Genomic DNA, 19,280 nt, shown 5'->3' with positions numbered 1-19,280 from the left:
ACGTCCCTCGAAAGAACATGCTAGTGCCATTAGAGACGAAGTGACAAAGCTGAAAAGGGCAGGGGCTATCAAAGAAGTCTTTTACCCCGAATGGTTGGAAAATACGGTGGTGGTAAGAAAGAAAACAGGGAAGTGGCGAGTCTGCATAGACTTCACAGATTTGAACAAGGCATGCCCGAAAGACCTATTCCCGTTACCTCGAATTGACCGACTGGTAGATATGACTGTAGGCCACCCTCGAATGAGCTTCCTGGACGCCTTCCAGGGCTATCATCAGATACCACTGGCACTAGAGGATCAAGAGAAAATGGCGTTCATGACACCCGTCGGAAACTATCACTATAAGGTGATGCCTTTTGGACTAAAGAACGCAAGGTCAACCTACCAAAGGATGATGACAAGAATGTTCGAACCTCAGCTAGGCAAAGTTATTGAAGTCTACATAGATGATATGGTGGTAAAAAGCAAGGTGGTGTCCGAGCACGTGAAAGACCTGGAGATCATCTTTGGCATCTTAAGGGAGCATAAGTTGCGGCTCAATGCTTCCAAGTGTTCATTTGGGGTCGGATCTGGGAAATTCCTAGGCTATATGGTAACTCACAAAGGGATAGAGGTAAGCCCAGATCAAATCAAAGCGATTAATAGCCTACAGGCTCCTCGGAATCCGAAAGAGGTGCAGAAACTCACTGGCATGATTGCGGCATTGAACTGGTTCATATCACGATCTGCAGACCGATGCCGACCTTTCTACCTCTTAATGAATAAGTGGAAAGCGTTTGAGTGGTCGGAGGAATGTGTCTTGGCCTTCCAGCAACTCAAAGAATACTTGTCGCGACCACCCATTATGTCTAGCCCTGAGGCGGACGAGGTACTGTTTGTATACATAGCGGTAGCCCCTCATGCTGTAAGCCTGGTACTAGTACGGGATGATAATGGAGTACAACGACCAGTGTATTACGTAAGTAAGTCGTTACATGAGGCTGAAGTGCGTTACTTACCATTGGAGAAGGCAATTCTAGCAGTGGTGCATTCCACACGAAAACTCCCCTATTACTTTCAGGCATACACGGTCATTGTTCTAACCCAGCTTCCCCTTCGATCGGTGCTTCGAAGCGCCGACTACACAGGAAGGATTGCCATGTGGAGTGCACTTTTGGGGGCCTTTGATATTAAATACATGCCTAGGTCCTCTGTCAAGGGTTAAGTCCTCGCGGACTTAGTTGCAGAATTCGCTGAACCCTCCGTAGAAACAATAACCAAGAAGGAAGACATGGATGGAAAATCGGTTGGCACAATCTCAGCACGTGAGATCTTGCGTTGGAAAGTCTACGTGGACGGCGTAGCCAACCAAAGAGGATCTGGAATTGGGCTAGTTCTAATATCGCCCGAAGGTATTGCCATTGAAAAATCGCTAAGACTCGGGTTCTCGGCTATGAACAACGAGGCCGAGTACGAAGCTTTACTTCAAGGAATGATGATGGTTCAAAAATTGGGCAGAAAGGCAATGGAAGCGTTCTCGGACTTCAGATTGGTCGTTGGCCAAGTGATGGGTGAGTTGGAAGCTAGAGATGCTAGAATGCAAGAATATCTCGGTCGAGTCAAACGCCTGCAGTCAGACTTTGAATCCTTTAACCTGACGCATATTCCTAGAAGTAGGAACACACATGCGGATTCGCTGGCCACTCTTGCCACGTCCTCTGCACATGATCTGCCACGAATAATCCTTGTTGAGGATTTATGCTAGACAAGTTCAACCGGTAGAGAGATAGCTTGGATCCATCAGATTAGAAAGAATCCCAGCTGGATGGATCCTATAGTGAACTTCCTCAAAGACGATACATTGCCAGAAGGAAACCTGAAAGTCGAGAAGATACGGAGGAATGCTCCTTGGTTTTGGTTATCAGAAGGCCGCAGGCTATACCGGCGCTCCTATTCTGGGCCGTACCTGTTATGTATACACCCAGAGGAATCCGAGTCCTTGCTTGAAGAGCTACATGAGGGGATTTGTGGAAGTCACACAGGAGGGAGATCGCTGGCACACAGGGCTTTCACTCAAGGATATTGGTGGCCGAACATGCAAAGAGAGGCCCAAGAATATGCGAAGAAGTGTGATCAATGCCAGAGATTCGCCCCAAATATTCACCAACCATGAGGAGTCCTTAATCCCCTCTCCAACCCTGGCCGTTTGCTCAGTAGGGTCTTGATATTATCGGTCCTTTCCCTAAAGCAGCAGGGAATAAGCGATACATAATAGTCGGCACCGACTATTTCACCAAGTGGGTAGAGGCTGAACCTTTGGCCAACATCAGGGATGTGGATGCCAAGAAATTCATTTGGAAAAACATTATTACGCGCTTCGAAACTCCTCACACCCTCATCTCGGACAACGGTCTTCAATTTGATAGTAAGAACTTCAGGGAATACTGCAACGAGTTTGGCATCACGAACCGATATTCCACTCCCGCCTACCCCCAAGGAAATGGGCAAGTCAAGGCCGTGAACAAAGTCATAGTGAGCGGTCTGAAAAAGAGATTGGATGATGCAAAGGGGAGATGGGTGGAAGAGCTCCCGCATGTTTTATGGACCTATTGAACGACGCCGCGACGGTCAACGGGCGAAACCCCCTTTTCAATGACTTATAGGGCCGAAGTCGTACTCTCGATCGAGAACAGCTTCCCCACATTGAGGTCTAGCACTTTTACCCCAGAAAACAATGACGAGTTACTGGGGAGAAGTCTAGACTTAGCTGAGGAAAAAAGGGAAAAAGCGATGATCCATATGGCCTATTATCATCAGAAGCTAAAGTAAGGATATGATGCTAATGTAAAGCTGCGACCTTTAAGTCCAGGCGACCTCGTAATGAGGAAGATTCTCGACAGCGCTAAGAACCCTTCTTGGGGCAAGCTGGGACCCAACTGGGAAGGACCGTATCGCATCACATCTGTGGCCGGAATAGGTGCTTATTACCTAGAAGACTTAGATGAAAAAACTGTGCCTCGCCCGTGAAATGTAAATAATCTAAGAAGATATTATTATTAATGAAAACAGCTCTGCCTATGTTTTGTTCCATGATCATCGCATACCCATTGGTCCATTTCCATCTATGCAAGTTTTAAACAGAACCTAAGTCCTGCATGGCTCCTCAGACCACTGGCTTAGGGGAAATTAATAACTTATGGTGTCTATCCAAGTTTTAAACAGAACCTAAGTCCTGCATGGCTCCTCGGACCACAGACTTAGGGGAAATTAATAACTTATGGCATCTATGCAAGTTTTAAACAGAACCTAAGTCCTGCATGGCTCTTCGGACCACAGGCTTAGGGGAAATTAATAACTTATGGCGTCTATCCAAGTTTTAAACAGAACCTAAGTCCTGCATGGCTCCTCGGACCACAGGCTTAGGGGAAATTAATAACTTATGGCATCTATCCAAGTTTTAAACAGAACCTAAGTCCTGCATGGCTTCTCGGACCACAGACTTAGGGGAAATTAATAACTTATGGCATCTATACAAGTTTTAGACAGAACTAAAGTCCAGCATGGCTCCTCGGACCACGGACTTACGGGAAATTAACAAATTGGGACACTTGTGCGATTTTAAGGTACGTGTGTAGTTTAGTATAAGGGCATCTATTGTTCTAAGTTCGCCGCACGGCATTGCCTTTTCTCATTCGTTTATATTTGTTTATATTGTTGCAAACATCAAATAGAGGAACTGTATTAGCTTTGAACAAAATAATGGAACTATATCAACATCAATCATAAGTACCAAAAGAGAATGGAAAAAAGAACATTCTATATCAATAAGCCAAAGTCAATACAAAGAGAGGTCTTTACAAAAGAACAAAAAATAAGACAACTCCCGTTCTAAAAAAAAAATGAAATACAGTAATTAAAAACCCTACAGGCTAAGCCTCAGCAGGAGGATTCTCTTTCTACTCTGGTTGAGGAGGAGGAACCACTTTGGCTTGGGAATCTGCCCCAAGACCCTCGGAGACGGACTCCTTGGCAGGATCCTTGGCATTATCAAGCAAGGGGATGGCATCAGGGATAACCGGGGCCTACTCAGAAGCTTCAGGGGCGTCGTCCGGGATCTCTCGGATCTCAGGAGGGAAGAAGACCTTCTCGGGCAACCTCAAGGCCGAGTCTGCAGGAACCCCTGCAGCATCAAGAGCATGAGCCCATGAGATGCTGCAGTAATCCCTGCATACCTCTGGAATCTCCTCAGAGAGCCTGGCTTCAGTCTCCTCCGCCCCAAGCTGATAAGAGGCCTTCTTTTCAACCTCAGCTGCTTCCCAAACTAGCTGAGCCTCTTCTTTAGCCAGCCGGATCTCCTCCTCAGCTTTCTGTAGCGCGGCCTTGAGATCCAACACTTTGCTTCTCAGTGGCAAGGCTGGTCTCGGTCACAAACAATTTTTGGCGCTGGTCCTCGGCTTGGGTTTCAGCATTCTTTAGCCCGGCCAGGGCGCTCTTGCGGGCTTTCTCTGACTCTTTGAACTTCTTCGAGAGGTCAAAATTCTCCTGCTTGAGGGACCCTACAGATTTCTCAACCTCGACACGAGACTGAGCCTCAAGTTCAGCTAAGTTGCGGTTGTTGCAGCAGTACTCCTCGGCCACAAACACCTACTGAGTGATCTGCCCACAAAACAACAAGACAATGTGTTAGAATGCAACAAGGTCTAATGATTTAATGGAAGGATAGAAGAGTCACTTACCATTGCAAGGTCCCTCTTGAGGGATAGAAAGAGCTCGGGCTGGAAGAATCGCCTGTAGGCCTCCATGTCCCGAGGAAGGAACACTGGCTGCTCCAAGGCTTCAGCTATGTATCCTGCTCGGCCCCTATTGTATTCTCGGACCAAGGCAGTATAGGGGATAGCGACCCCGTCTACCTCCAGCTTCAGGCTCCAAGTGCGCGAATTAACACGCACTTCGGCCCGATTCTCTTCCTCCTGGCTTTCTACGGAGGAAGCCATTTTATTCTTCTGCCCTCGGGTGGTTTTTTGCTGCTTGATCGGGCGGGGGACCACCTCGCCTTCCTCGGGGGTGTCAACTGGCCTTTTCTTCTTTAGGTCCGGGTTAACCTTAAGGCCGAGGTCAGACGGGAGCTGAGGAGCGACTAGAGGAAGAACAGGGGTCTGCGACTGAGCTGGTGCCTTGGATGATTGACCCTTGCCTCGGGTGGCCATCAACTCTTTAAGGCTTTTTCCTTTGTCGGAGGCCATATTATCTACCTCTTCGTCTGAGGAGTCTTCCGAGCAGGCTATAACTATTGGCGCGCCGACCACTGAATTTCGGTCCTGCTCTTCCTCGGGATCAGAAAGCTCAATCAGAGGAGCTTTGGGAATATCTTCTTCGAAGTAGAACTCGTCTATCTCCTCCTCTAGAGAAAGACGAGATGATTCAGCTTCTTCTTCAGGTTGTGCAGCAACCTCAAGATTGTCTGGTGGAGGCAATTGCGCAACTGGTGGAGGATTCCGAATGCCAGGTAACACGACAGGCTTGAGATCTTGTCGGGCCAAAAACTTGGGCTTGGATACGTCAATCCTAGCTAACCTTGGACTACCAGCTTTTATGGCGTGGCCAATGGCTTGGAAAGAGCGGGTTAGGGGTTGGTAGCCCAAAACCAAATGAGTTGCGCATAGCTGCCCGTCCTCGGTAACGTAGATCTCTGACCTCAACAGACAGTTCAAGGCCTGAACGTTTACGTGGCTCAGCTTAGGAGCAACTTGAGCTCTATCTACAAAATAGCCGAGAAGGAAATTAGAGTTAAGTTATAAAATTTTTTGATTCTCAAGCAAAAAAGGGAATGAATCCAAAGAGCTAAGCCCCCTCCCTAAAGGATTGGCCTTAAAGGCGCCACACCTGGAATTCCTGCCCGAGTTGGACAATGAAAACCATCGCTCCACTCTCCTGAGGCAATGAGGAAATCATCCTTCATAGTCTTATTAGATATGGGGAGGCAGGAGATTAGCCTAACGACCTCGGATCGAGAATTAAGATAATACCCCCCCCTTCTCGATGTAATGGCACTCGTACAAATGAACCACATCGTGCCAGGTAAGGCCTAGACCCATCCGCTCGTTCAGAACATCTACGCAGCCTAATACCCTGAACATGTTTGGAGCGCACTGATGCGATGTCAACCTATGGTGGTACAAGTAGTCCCGGGTAATCCTACGCATGGGAAGTGTCATTCCCCCTTCTATGAAAGCAATCATGGGAATGACGACTTGACCCACATCTCTATCTGTTAATATTCCTTCTGGGGGACAATACCGCAGAACCACACCCGGTGGGATATGATATTTTGCCCTAAAGGCCTCCATGGCAGCCGGGGTATCTACTAGATCCTTGAATCTACCCATCTAAGCTAAACTGGGGGGACAGAAAGAAAACCGAGATGAAAATTGAGAGCCGAGGAGAAATTCGAAGCAATGAAACGAGCGGAACTTACGAGTATCTTCACAAACGATCAGCAAGATGCGTGGAAATCTTTTCAAGGAAGGATGCTTTGCAGAAATGGCTATAGAAATTTGGAGGTTGGAAGTGCTCGTAAATCTCTGGGCGCTGGACTTCTCTGGAGTTCTCTGGACTTCTAATATGCAGATAAAAAAAAAAAATGAACCTCTCTAGGGCTTTATATAGCTAGGTGGAAAAAAGGAAATCATTCCCGCTCAAGAATTCAGGGAAGAATGTCAGTCGTTAGATCTACGCCTCGCCGTTGGATAAGGGAGACACAAAGCCACTTGGAGTAAATAGCTGCGCCTCGTAAATTGTAGCGCGTCAAAAGTAGTTGCCCTCACAAGCGTGAACCAGGATCTAATTAATTCCATCCTTTGTAATGTCAAAACCCCGCTTTTCTCCTCGAAAGGAGATCAAAAACCAAAGTTTTGAGGGGCTATTGTGGGGATCGGCCCAAAATAATAGGCTGGCTGGGCCTTAGGCCCGTCCGAGAACGAAGCCCGTCCGAGGAGACATCGTGGCCCAAGCAATCCTTATTTAGGCCCACTGGGGCAAAGAGAACATGTCCGAGGAGTAATTTCTCCTCGGACACTGCAAAATCCAGATCAAAGGCGCGTCCAAGCCACTACAGTCCATCTTCCAAATACGTAAAAAGAAAGGAAACCCAAGATATCTCAGCAAAGGCTGCCACCACCACATTAAATGCATTACAACTACTCTCCTGGCCGCATTAATGAAGAGAAGACCCCTGAACAGTGCTACCTTGACTACCGCAACTTACAAAGAATTGATAGGGGTGTTTGATGGGACAGGTGCTCAAGTAGGGGTTTGGATGATCAACAAGTGTAAAGCCCAGATGATATCAAAGGGCCTATATAATATGTAAAAAGCCCCCCAAGAGAAGGGACGGAGAAAAAAAGGAGGAGAGAACACTGTAGAAAAATCTTACTGCATTAATCTGTGTCCATTAATCAAGTTTTATGCCTCATCATTTGTGAGGGACCTCTCTTTACGGTGGCATTTTTCGTCCTCATTTCTGTATTCCTTTAACTCATGCATCAAACCGTTTAAGCTAACTGAAACCAAGTTCTTTAGCCCATACTCTACAAAAAAATTCATTGTGTGGGACTTCTTGGGCCAAGACTTGACCGACAAGGATTGGGCCATCAAAATTGTGCCCCTACACAAGGCACTAGTCCCCCTCCCCTACATGATCTCCTAAAAATAATATTGTCTTAGCCTAAATGGGAAGGGAACACCTATGAGGAAAATACGAGGGTACATAAAGTCAAGAAAATTATTTCTTAACTTATATGTTGCTTCTCAAATGGATAGCAGTATGTACAAACGAGTAAAAGGGAAATCAATGAAAAGACATAGGCAGCATGTGCCAAGCTAAAAAAAAATTACCGAAGACATCCTATCTTAAATTAGACTATAAATCTATGACCTCAGTGTGGTAGACTAACAAATGTGAGCACTTAAGAGTTAAAACATCCTATTATCAATGGCAAAATAATAATAATAAAATATAAAAAGGAGAAGCTATTATTAATCAATGTATTTCATGAGGACTAGTTCTCAAATTATATAAGAAGCAAAGTATGCACTTAAAAGTTTGTAACACAAAGATTTATATATAAACAAATCACAGGCAAACGTGTGCTCACTATAACGGACCAATAAATTATATGCAAGCTTAGGATTATCAACACCCATGAAAGACGCATAATGAAAAATCCAACAAAAGTCGTGGGGTTACATAAGTCAAAATCTTGTATCTTCCAATCACGCAACATCCACAGAGGACTTTCCTCAAACATATGATGGGCTTGACATACCCACAAACAGAATACACCCAAATACATTTATATAAACAGTATTTTGAGTCAGGCCTAGAAACTAACTTTATCCATTGCAAGGAATTTATTTTATTTTTTTATTTTTCTATGCCAAGATGGTAGATAAAACAAACTCCAAGCAATCAAGCAATAGCAAGCATGATTCTGCCGTGGGTAAAAAAACAGAGATACGATTAAGTACAATTAATCGTTAAAACGGATTACTTATTTATGATGTCAGAAAGACAGAAACCATTAGTTCAAAGAAATAACTTAAATGATAAAATGAATGCAACCATTCATTTAAAGATTAAAAGTGGAAGAAAAATTAGATAGAACTGAGAAGCTACCTTTGTTAAACATTTTGAATTACTTTGAGATGTAGATCGCTGGTATGTGTTGCACCTTTGGAGAATCCACTTCGCGAATGCGATTTTGAAGTTCCATTGAGACAGATTGCAAATGCAGTAGTTGGAGATTTTGTAGGTTTTCAATGCCCTTGGGCGCTGCCTTTAACTCCATGCAGCTGTAAATCCCTAGGGATTTCAGATTTGGCATCACCCCCTTTTCTATTATTATCTCATTCAATTGAGGCAAATTACGAATATTAAATGCTGTAAGCTTAAGAAAGCCTGTACTGAAACAAAGCTGTTTTCCAACATAGGCATTAGAAAGTTCAAGATGTCCCAAATGGGGCAAAGCAGCAATGTGAGGGAGTAAATCTTCTTCCAGTCTCGACCAATGCAGAGCCAAAGCTGTGAGGCTTTGAAGTGAATGAAACCACTTTGGCACCTTTTCTAGTTTCCCAGCCAAAACAAGCTTTTGAAGGTTGGTAGGAGGAGATGAAAGTGCATCCATACGGAGGGTTTCCTCCGCATTTGTAACCACGATACCCAAGCAGCGCATAAGCTTCATGTTATGAATTGAATCACATAAGTCCATCTCATCTGCTGCTTTCACATTTGAAAGAACGATCATGGTAAGCTGAGTCATGCTCGGAATCTGTTTCAACAAGTCACCTTTTATTTCTAAATATGTCACAACTTGCAAATTTTTTAATCTACAGATATTTGATGGTGCTCGCGGCCCAATAACAAATTTGAAATCATTCCAATTTCCAGTGTATTGGTGTAGAATTAGATGCCGCAAGTTTTGCAACTCTCCTATTTCACAAGGAAGGATCTCTACTTTTGTGTCTCGGATGTCCAAGGTTTGAAGGTTTTGGAGCCGTCCTACAGATTTTGGAAGCTCCTTAACTAAAGTTCCCCTTAAATTCAAATATCTTAAGTTAAATAATTTGAACAGTTCATCAGGCAAGTCATCAATAGGGGCATCTTCCAAATCTAGGACCCTTAACATTTTACTTCCAAAAGGCAATGTTTTCAACATCTTGTTAAAAACAAGAAAAGAACGGAGCTTTGGCATACTCGTAAATGATTTGACTTCTCCATCAGTTTTGTGAATTGAAATGCGGCGTGCTTCGCATTCTGTCATTTCTTCTCTTCCAACATGTACAACACCAATCTTCTCTCTCTCTGATATTGATAGAGCAAGCTCCCGCAGAATATCATGCATTTTACATCTCTTTGGCCTTCCAAATTCATTCCTTCTTACAACTTGAAGCATGCTTCGAAAAATGAGTTCTAATAGGTAGCTCTCTGCTACTTCCTCTGGCATGGACCTTTTATCTTGTTCTACAAATCCTTCTGCCATCCATAGCTTTATGAGCCTCTTTCTTCGAATCTCATGATCTTCTGGGAAAAGAGAGCAATATAGGAAACAATGCTTCAATTGATATGGTAAATCGTTGAAACTAAGCAACAAAATGCTCTTCACTGCTTCTAGCTTTGGATTTTTACATAGACTCCAATTCAAGCTGTTGTAAATTTCGTTCCACTCAGACATATTCTTGGAGTACATAAGACTGCCCAAAGCCGCAATTGCTAGAGGTAGGCCATCACATTTTCTCACAAGTTCCTGAGCAAAAGATTTAAGCTCCGGTGGACAACTTCCATTAGGACTGCTTGAGAATGCTTTCTTGCAAAAGAGTTCCCAAGCCTCTTCCGTTAGCAACAATTCCATTTTATGAATGTGATGTTTACCTCCCATTTGATGGCAAGCTACATCATCTTCTTTACGAGTTGTAAGGATGATTCTACTCCCAAAACAACTATCTCGAAGTGATACCTTTACTTCATCTAAGAGGTTTGTGTCCCAAACATCATCTAGGACAAGTAGATACCTTTTCTTCTCTAAATAATTCACCAGTGTTTTTATTAAGAGTCTGTAGTTCATGGAATTCAAGTCTGCTGGATTTGTTTCCTTCCTTGACTCGTGGAATTCCATAATCAAGCTCCTCAATACGTCTTCTAATTCATATGCTTGGGAAATTGTGATCCATGCACAACAGTCGAAATGTTTCTTTACATCATCATTATTGTAGGTGTTGGCAGCTAGTGTGGTCTTGCCTGAACCTCCCATCCCAACTATCGAAATGACAGTCAGATGTGGTTCTCCATCCATCAACCAATCCATTATCAATTGCCTTTTCTTTTCAATCCCTACAAGTTCGTCTTCTTCAAAAAAAAGAGATGATTCAGCATGACGCTTCACCCATTTCTGATTATCTTTAGAACTAGTTCCCTCTATACGATCAATACCATATCTTTGGTTTCTCTGTGGTATGGCGCCCTTGATTTTCCCATTAATTTTTTGTATCTTGGTGGCTGTTTTACGCCTCACCCAGAGATTTTTTGGAAAGTAAATGGTGTGGTGAAGGATCCAGGAAGATCGACCCCCAATTCGTTGGCGATTCATGTGATACATGAAGTAGTCAATAATGTCTTCAACATCATACGCCATGTCTCTCACATTTGTCACCCAAGTCTTCTCTCCTTCACTCCCTACTCCCTTTCTATCAGCATCTACTAAGAACGATCGCATGCTTATCAACTCATCTTTGATATCTTCAATTGCATCACGAACCCCCCATAACAAAGATGCTTCATTTGAAAGGATTGAAATGATATTTTCAGTCAAGAGTTCCACTACAGCCTGATCCATTTTTAACTTCACAATTCAGACTCCCTCCTAGCTTTAGCCACCAAGTTTTTATGCTCCTTTTCTTCCAGTTATATCACATCCAAAGAGAAAGAGAATGCCATGCTTGCCGGTCCTAGGAGACCTGCACAAAAAAAGAATAGAGGTGAGAAACATAATGCATGAAAGTATTCTAATTCTCAAAAAGTGTACCAGTACGTCAGTTAAGTTGAAGAATGATTTTTTTGGGGGGGATAAGTAGTGTAGATACAGTGATTTTTTGAATTTATTTAAATTAAACAATGGTCGTTGTACTTCAGTACTTGTCTAAATTAAACAGTGAGAAATATTTCTATTTGTCGCTGGCAACATTTTCATTTTTTTTAAGGAACTTGTAATATATATATTTTTAAACAGAACATTTCAATAATTAAAATATCATTGTTTCCACATGGTTTGTATTTATGACACCATATGTTGTCTAATATGTGATTTGTACATTAAACAGAATACTAGAAGGATGTGATTCGTGAACTTTCAAAAAAAAAAAAAAGGAGGATGTGTACATTAGTCTTTATATTAGATTTTTTTTTTTTTTTTTTTTTCCATAATAATGGTAAGGAAAGGTGAGGTACCAATAAATGTTTATAAAGATTTAAGGAGTAAGATTCTAAAAAAAAAAGAAAAAGATTTAAGGACTAAAATGAAATAATGATAATTTGATAAAAGAATTAAAAAAATTATATAATTTATGGACCAAAATTTTGACTTTTCTTTTTATTTCTTTCGAAACAAAATAATTGAGTCTTTCTAAAATATCATTCTTATCTTAATACGAAATTTAAAACTTTTAAATAAATAAATACATGATAATAATTGCATTTATTCTCAGGTAAAGACAGTAAAAGACATCGATAAAATTATGAATTTTCACATATTAATCTTGTTCAAGTGACAATTAAATCATAAAATAAGAGATGAAGTTTAACACATTTGTTTGATTTTCCATGTTTAAGAGATGCTTTACAATTCCTTCTCAAAAAAAAGAAAAAGAAAAAAGAGATGCTTTACAATTTACATTTCAATTATCCTTGATCTATTATTTCTATATTAATAAACCATAGAGTCATGTTTCCATAAGGGACCAATTTATTTTAATTGTTTCACTTTATAGTAGAACACCCAAAGCATGACTGAGGGTTTTTATTCCTCTTTATCATTAATTGGTCAAACAATTTGGCCTTTTTTTTTTTTTTTTTTCAAATCAAACATAAGTTTCATTGATAATAAAAGCATTGCAATTTTCAATATAAACTAATACAGTTAGACAATAGGTGACCAATGAGAGAGAATAGAAAATACTAATACATAAAATGAAGTGATTCCACCAACTGAAAAGATAAAAAAACCCTTATTTATTCCTCATGAAATACCCCCACACTTACAAATGAAATTTACTAATAAATGTACAAACTAATTGATTAAAAGCAGCACAACTAGAAATTCAAACTCCCCTAAAAAAAAAAAAAATTAAAAATTCAAACTGACCCAATCTCAACCTCAACCTCAACCTCAACCTCTTGAAGTGTGGTCTCAATAATTAATAAAGAATGAATATATGATATAGACATAAGTAGAATTGAACTAAAATTTACAATATTCAAATTAATAAAATAAAAAATAAAAATTTCAACTCCCACCTCCAGTCCTGAGCCCACTAATCGAAATTGGTACCGAAGATTTACACCATCTGATATTCAACTTGAAGATAGATGTAGGAACCTAGGGATGATCGCAAACGAGAGAAATAAATTAAATAATATAAAGATGGTTTTTCTCCACTCTGTATTTCACTTGAGAATAAGTAGTATTTTCTTTCTTCTCAGCAAAACAGAGAATGAGTAGCCTTTTACTACAGACTTGAAGCAGCCATTGCTGACCAGTCAACCACTTTCTTCTTATTTTGTTTTCTCCAGTTCACACTTTAGATTGACAAATATCTCCTATATTCCTTTTTTCGTAGGAGACTTTGAAAATAATATCTAGATGATTTTTCAACCGTCTTTCATGGTGAGAATAAGTGGCCTTAATGGAGTAGCCCTTCTCGACCACTCTCGACCACTTATTACAGAGTCACAGCTTTATCTATTTTGTTTTCTTTTTTTTTTTTTTTTTTTGATTGGATATCTATTTTGTTTTCAAATGGGTTGTATGCATCTTTTAATTATTGTGGTCTATGGTTTGGTTTCATCTGAATTATTGTTTCACATTTAAGTGGGAATTCGTGATTTCGGGTTAAGGGAAGTGCTTAGGGATTAAGGGTAATTAAGTTGTGTAATGGTGCAGCCTAGTCTATAGCTGTGGCTGAGGGGGCAATGATCTAGAGAGTCCTTCATTTTTGCTACTTCTTATTGTACAAAATGACGTCACTACATTGATAAGCAGTGCCAAAAATTGTCGCAAATCAATAAGTTTAGTCACCAAGAATGAGATTAAGTTGCAGAGGAGGAGAATAAGATTAGGGAAAATTACATTTTAAACCATATATTTTAGGGGTGGTTTGAAATCAAAATTCTATAATTGTCGTTTTAAAATCTCAAAGTCTAAAATTTATCCATGAAGTTTTAGATTATTACAAATTAAGTGTCCGTTTGACAAAAATTATTTTTGCCAAATTATTTTATTATAATCTCAAAGTCTAAAACTTATCCATGAAGTTTTAGATTATTACAAATTAAGTGTCCGTTTGGCACAAATTATTTTTGCCAAATTATTTTACTATTCAAATTATTTTTGTTACTATTCATGTGTCACACTGCACTTTTTGTATTATTCATGAGTCTCATTGGACTATTTCTGCTAACTTTTACCTTTATCTACTATTCTTTTGCAAAAAGTTTTTAATTTTAGTAAAATAAACGGATTCCAAATAGATCCTAAGCCTCATGCTTTTTGTTAGTTTCAAATTGAAATCTGGACTTTTAAAATAGTATCTCTTTAAATTCTTATCTTTTTGAGTTGGATTTAGGGCTTTGATTGTGGAGTTTTAAAGATTTAGGTTGCCTTTGGATAGATTATATTTAGCATTTTATTTTACTATTTAACTTATTTTTGTTACTATTTATGGGTCTTATTGCACTTTTTGGTACTATTTATAGGTCACACACTATATTATTTCAACTAACTTTTAGCTTTATCTACAGTACTTTCAGGAAAAAGTCTTCAGTTTTTAGCATGTGCTCCTTATGTGAACTTTGCGGGTTGCACCACTCGAGCCAAGTAAAGAGATCAACTTCTCAAGCATATCTTTACTGCTTAAGACTAAACCCTTTACAAAAAAATCCCACAAAATACAAGAAAATAAATTAAAGAAATTACAATACTTTTTTTCATGAAATAAGCCAACATAAATGTTTCGTGAAAAACTATAACATAACAAAGGTGATAAAAAATTACAAATAGGGAGGATTGCAAATGAGAAATAATATCAAGATGGTTAGAAATAATATCAAGATGGTTTTCTCCACTCTGTTTTTCACTTGAGAATGAGTAGCCTTTTCTCTCTTCTCAGCAAAACAAAGAATGAGTAGCCTTTTACTACAGACTTGAAGTAGCCCTTTGTCGACCACTTTCTTCTTCTTTCGTTTTCACTTGGCTTTTTTCCTCTATTTGAGATAGTCTTCAACAATCATATTATTAAGAAAGATTGTCACCATGTTCACAATTAAACGTGGACAATTATCCCCTATACTCCTTTTCGTATGAGACTTTTGGAATAATTGTGTTTGGATCTTGGCTTTTTCGATGAAGGTTTGGTATTGATGACTTGGACTTAACAATTAATTTTGAATATCAGATCAGCGAGTATGAGGCAATGTTTGGTATCTCTAACAAAACTAACTTTTACAGATTTCAATTTGTATCCCAATAAGATCAGAAGTTCTAGGGTGTGTTTGGATAGAACTTATTTTGCTGAAATTGAAAACTGAAAACTGAAAACACTGTAGCAAAATAATTTTTAAATGTGTGAATAGTGCTGTGGGACCCATTTTTAATGAAAAAATTGATAAAAAATGAAATTTGTGGGTCCATGAACAGTGCACGGACCCACTGATTGACAGAAAAGTCAAAAAATCAGGGCCAAACAGTACTAAACAGTACTCTACTGTTGCGCTTGTCTCCTGAAAGTCTGAAACGCGTGTAGAAAAAAAAAAAAAAAAAAAAAAGCAAAACGCAAAACGCAAAAGTAAACGTGGATCCAAACTTACACCTAATGTCCATTTCCAAATCCCCTATTTTTTGTAACTTATTTGTATAGTATTTAATAAAAAATATAATTTTTGATAATTTCTATAAAACCAAAATATAGTTTATTTCAAAAAAAGCCAAAAGCTAAATATTTGCCAAAAAAAAAAAAAAAAAAAAACTAGTTTTCAACAATTTCAAAGGCAAAACTAATATTTCCAACAGAAATCCTTTTTTTTTTTTTTTTTTTTTCATTTTTGATAATTGGTAAAAAAAAAAAAGAAGTAAAGAAAAATGCATGAAGCACTTGATAAATACTAGCTCGAATGAGCCTTCATTATTGAACTCATTTTTCAAAATACGTTAAAGTTTATCAAGCTTTTGTTTTTTGGTTTTTGCTCAGACTCTCCTGGGCTTCAATTCTCACGGATTGAGCCCAGCCTCTAATTTCCACATATTGAAGATAAATAGAAAAATTATAACGATATCATAATAATTTAGGTTGAAAAGGCTGAATCCTTCTTTACAGGGGCGGAGCTATAGCATGGCTTGGGGGGGCCATGGCCCCTCCAAAATTTTAAAAAATTATTTTATATTATGTATAAGTATTAAAAATTTAAATATTTAGTTACAAAAATAGAAATTGGCCCCCCCCAAATGTTTGAGTTAGTCCAATAATGCTCTTAAAAACCAATAGAATTTGTCAGTTGGTCTAATAGTTATAGAGACAAGGTAGTTTTTGTTTTCTCTAATTTATTTTTTTGTACATGTTTAATATCAAACTAGACAACTTTTGTATACTCATTGGAGTTTAAAAGATGATAAGTTTCCCTAAAAAATTATCTTGTGAATATATATATTTGAAAGTTGTTAATTTTATATACAATATATTTATAAATTATGAGCTACTCTAGTATCAAAATATTAGTGTTTATATTTGTGTATGTACATTTATGCATGTGCAGGATGGTTTATCTTGACTCAAAACTAATATATTAATATCAAAATTCGGCCCCTCCAAACAAAAAATCCTAGCTCCGCTCCTGCTTCTTTATTTCTATGGAATTGATCATATTCACGACTACCTACACGTTTTAAAACATGGCAAAATTTTCATCATATCATAAACAGCACAAAGGATAAGAGTTGGACATCTAAGCCTAAAAGTAAGCATATGTTTAAGAGCTTCAACAAGAAATAATTGCCAAAACAGGGAACCATATGATAAATAATTAAAAGTATGAGATTCATCTATAGATGCTGCTCTTGAAGAGGATAGAATAATCAACAGTTGGGAAGATTTGCAACTTTTAAAGCAGTAGACCATGTCTTAATTTACTAATACTAAGAATTTGGGTCCAAGATATCCTTTTAATCAAATAATCATTTAGCTAGTGAATAAAACAAATTTCAGCTTCAAAACAGAATAAGAATTAAATAATGTCTTTGTTCAAGGTTTAGGATTTATGGTTTCAGAGACGCAAACATTTAACGACAACCCAATAGTATCAGGGCTCTTGAGCTGATCCAAATGTTTCTTAGCACAGCGAAGAAAGTACTCAATACAGAGGAAAATTTCCCAATCTACTTGCTTAGAATTACTGCAGAACTCAGCTGACACAATGGAAGCAATCTTATGTCGATCTTCAGCAGATTTGGAATAAACTACTCACAAAAACCCTCTATATAGAAGTGCTTGCTTCTGCATTCCAAAAAGCATTGGACCCTTAGAGGTTCTCATGGAATCTTCTCATTAAGTTCGCAATTGAAGATGCTTTCTGGGCAGCAAGTAAAGAAATCTATGAACTTTCTTCTCTCACACTGCAGAGCAACATCAAATAGTACTTATTTATAAAACTTGAACAAAAATAACTGTAACTACATTTTGAGGAAAACAAAAATGCAAGCATGTTCGTAAGCAACGACAAAAGATTTCTTGCTTCTTACTTCCAAAATGATAAAAAGATAAAAAGAGATGCATATGATAAAGGAGAAAACCTACATAAAGTGCTACTGTATATGGACATCCAACAGTGAATAACAAAAGAGTAACTTATGAGTCATGACTATATGAGTACAATCCCAAATTCAAATAGATATTGCTAACTTAAGTAACACAAGTTATCAAGTTGCGCTCCCAATAACATAAAAGAAGACAGACACAAAATTGTTCAACAGGTTGTACTTGGATATTATGACTTTGAGCACTAATTTCTCTTCATGAGCTTAAGACAACCGAACATGAGGAATGCAATGAAAATACAGTTTAAAGCAAGAACTTTCTACCCATAAGAATAATTGGAAAAAAAAGAGGGGGAAAAAAAGGACTACTGGAAATCTTATTTAGAATTTATATGTTAAGTCAAAGATTTTTAAGACAGACTCAAGAACCATATGTTAATGGCCAAAGATGCATTAATAAAGTTAAAATAATAAGACTCTGAGTATACTTATCCAAAAATAAATAAACCATAATCACATCTCATTTATATATGAATTGTGAACTAAAGAGCATAATGTGTAATACAGAAACTGGGAAACTTTTTTCCTAACTTGACACAAACACTTTTCATGTGCTAATACAGAAATGGAGGGGGAAAGCATCTTTTGGCTAATCGTTTGTGCGCCTACTGGGTACTAAGGTTAAGAGGATGCAAAAAGAAGGTTCAACCTCTGAGCATCTTCCTAGAAACAAGGCACTAGTGAATATGCTCCTCAAAACAACCACGTCTCAGCTTAAATATGAGGTAAATACTAGTATACATCAAGAAATTTATTTCTGATCTTATATAACGCATCTCAAATGGATAGAAGTACGTACAGGGGTCTCAATGATAAAACACAGGCAGCGCATACAAAGCTGATATGCAAGTACAGAAGACAGTCTAATATTCTGTCTAAAATTAGACCATAAATCTATAAACAGTGTGTAACACAAACAATGTGACCACTAAGCAATCGAACATCCTATTATCAATGTAAAGGAAAAAAGCTATTAGAACAGATAGTCAAATCTATTAACAAGGATGCCAAACCTAGAGTTGAAAGCAAAGGCTCCAACTGTGATTCTATCCAATATCGAGTATTTATGATGTAACTGGGACATGAAGGAATCTGTCCAGCCCAAGAATGTTCAAAGATAGTTGGTTGAAGTTGATGATTGCCTCAGGTGCTGCTCTGTGTTGAAAGCAGTCGGTGTTAATTAGGCCCTAAGATGTTTCCAATCTGGTGGAACTGTCATTGGCAGATCCTAGAAACTATCCCTGTTTATAGCCTGGCTTTAATAGTTTTGGTGTCAAATTGTTAGTCTTATTGATTTGTAGGCTAGCAATCTCAGTTAGGTGGTCTATAAAGGACTTTTTGTGCGTATCAGAGTGGTTGTACTCTGCTAGCTGTGAGCTTTTGCTCTTTATTTGTAATGTGCTTATTCATCAATAAATTTTCTTTAAAAAAAAAAAAAAAACCTACTATTAATCAAAGTTTCTCATTATGACTAGTTCTCAGATACAAGAAGCTAAAAAGCACTTAGAAACACGAATATATATATATATATATATATATATATAAACAAATCATGGGCAAACACGTGGCTTATTAAAACAAACTCATGTTCCACAGACCACAAATAGATATCATAACCCAACCAAATCTAAGAAACCGTTGTTCATACAATTGAATGTTGCAAGCTCAAAA

General features: G+C 38.5%; 1 protein-coding gene and 1 pseudogene across 10 annotated transcripts in view; one reads left to right on the top strand and one right to left on the bottom strand.

Moving 5' to 3' along the window:
* Positions 1 to 19,280, bottom strand: part of LOC126698432 (disease resistance protein RPM1-like) — a 99,755-nt gene that overhangs the window by 4,664 nt on the left and 75,811 nt on the right. For 2 of the 10 annotated variants that reach the window (XM_050395652.1, XM_050395653.1), the window contains exons 2-3: positions 13,043 to 13,124; positions 8,654 to 11,487 (exon numbers count right to left, since the gene is read on the bottom strand). The exons of 4 other annotated variants lie outside the window; for them this stretch is intronic. In XM_050395652.1, coding sequence (XP_050251609.1) covers positions 8,673 to 11,366 — 2,694 coding nt within the window. In that variant the 5' untranslated portion in view covers positions 11,367 to 11,487; positions 13,043 to 13,124 and the 3' untranslated portion in view covers positions 8,654 to 8,672. Of the gene's footprint in view, positions 1 to 8,653; positions 11,488 to 13,042; positions 13,425 to 16,951; positions 17,409 to 19,280 lie in introns of those variants that run through there. 4 more of the 10 variants (XM_050395648.1, XM_050395651.1, XM_050395655.1 and 1 more) reach the window with 2 other exon arrangements.
* Positions 1 to 19,280, top strand: part of LOC126699725 (phospholipase SGR2-like) — a 111,643-nt pseudogene that overhangs the window by 49,971 nt on the left and 42,392 nt on the right.

This window comes from Quercus robur, chromosome 9 (genome assembly GCF_932294415.1).
Source record: "Quercus robur chromosome 9, dhQueRobu3.1, whole genome shotgun sequence".
NCBI classification, from domain to species: Eukaryota; Viridiplantae; Streptophyta; class Magnoliopsida; order Fagales; family Fagaceae; genus Quercus; species Quercus robur.
This window is presented reverse-complemented; position numbering and strand designations above follow the sequence as displayed.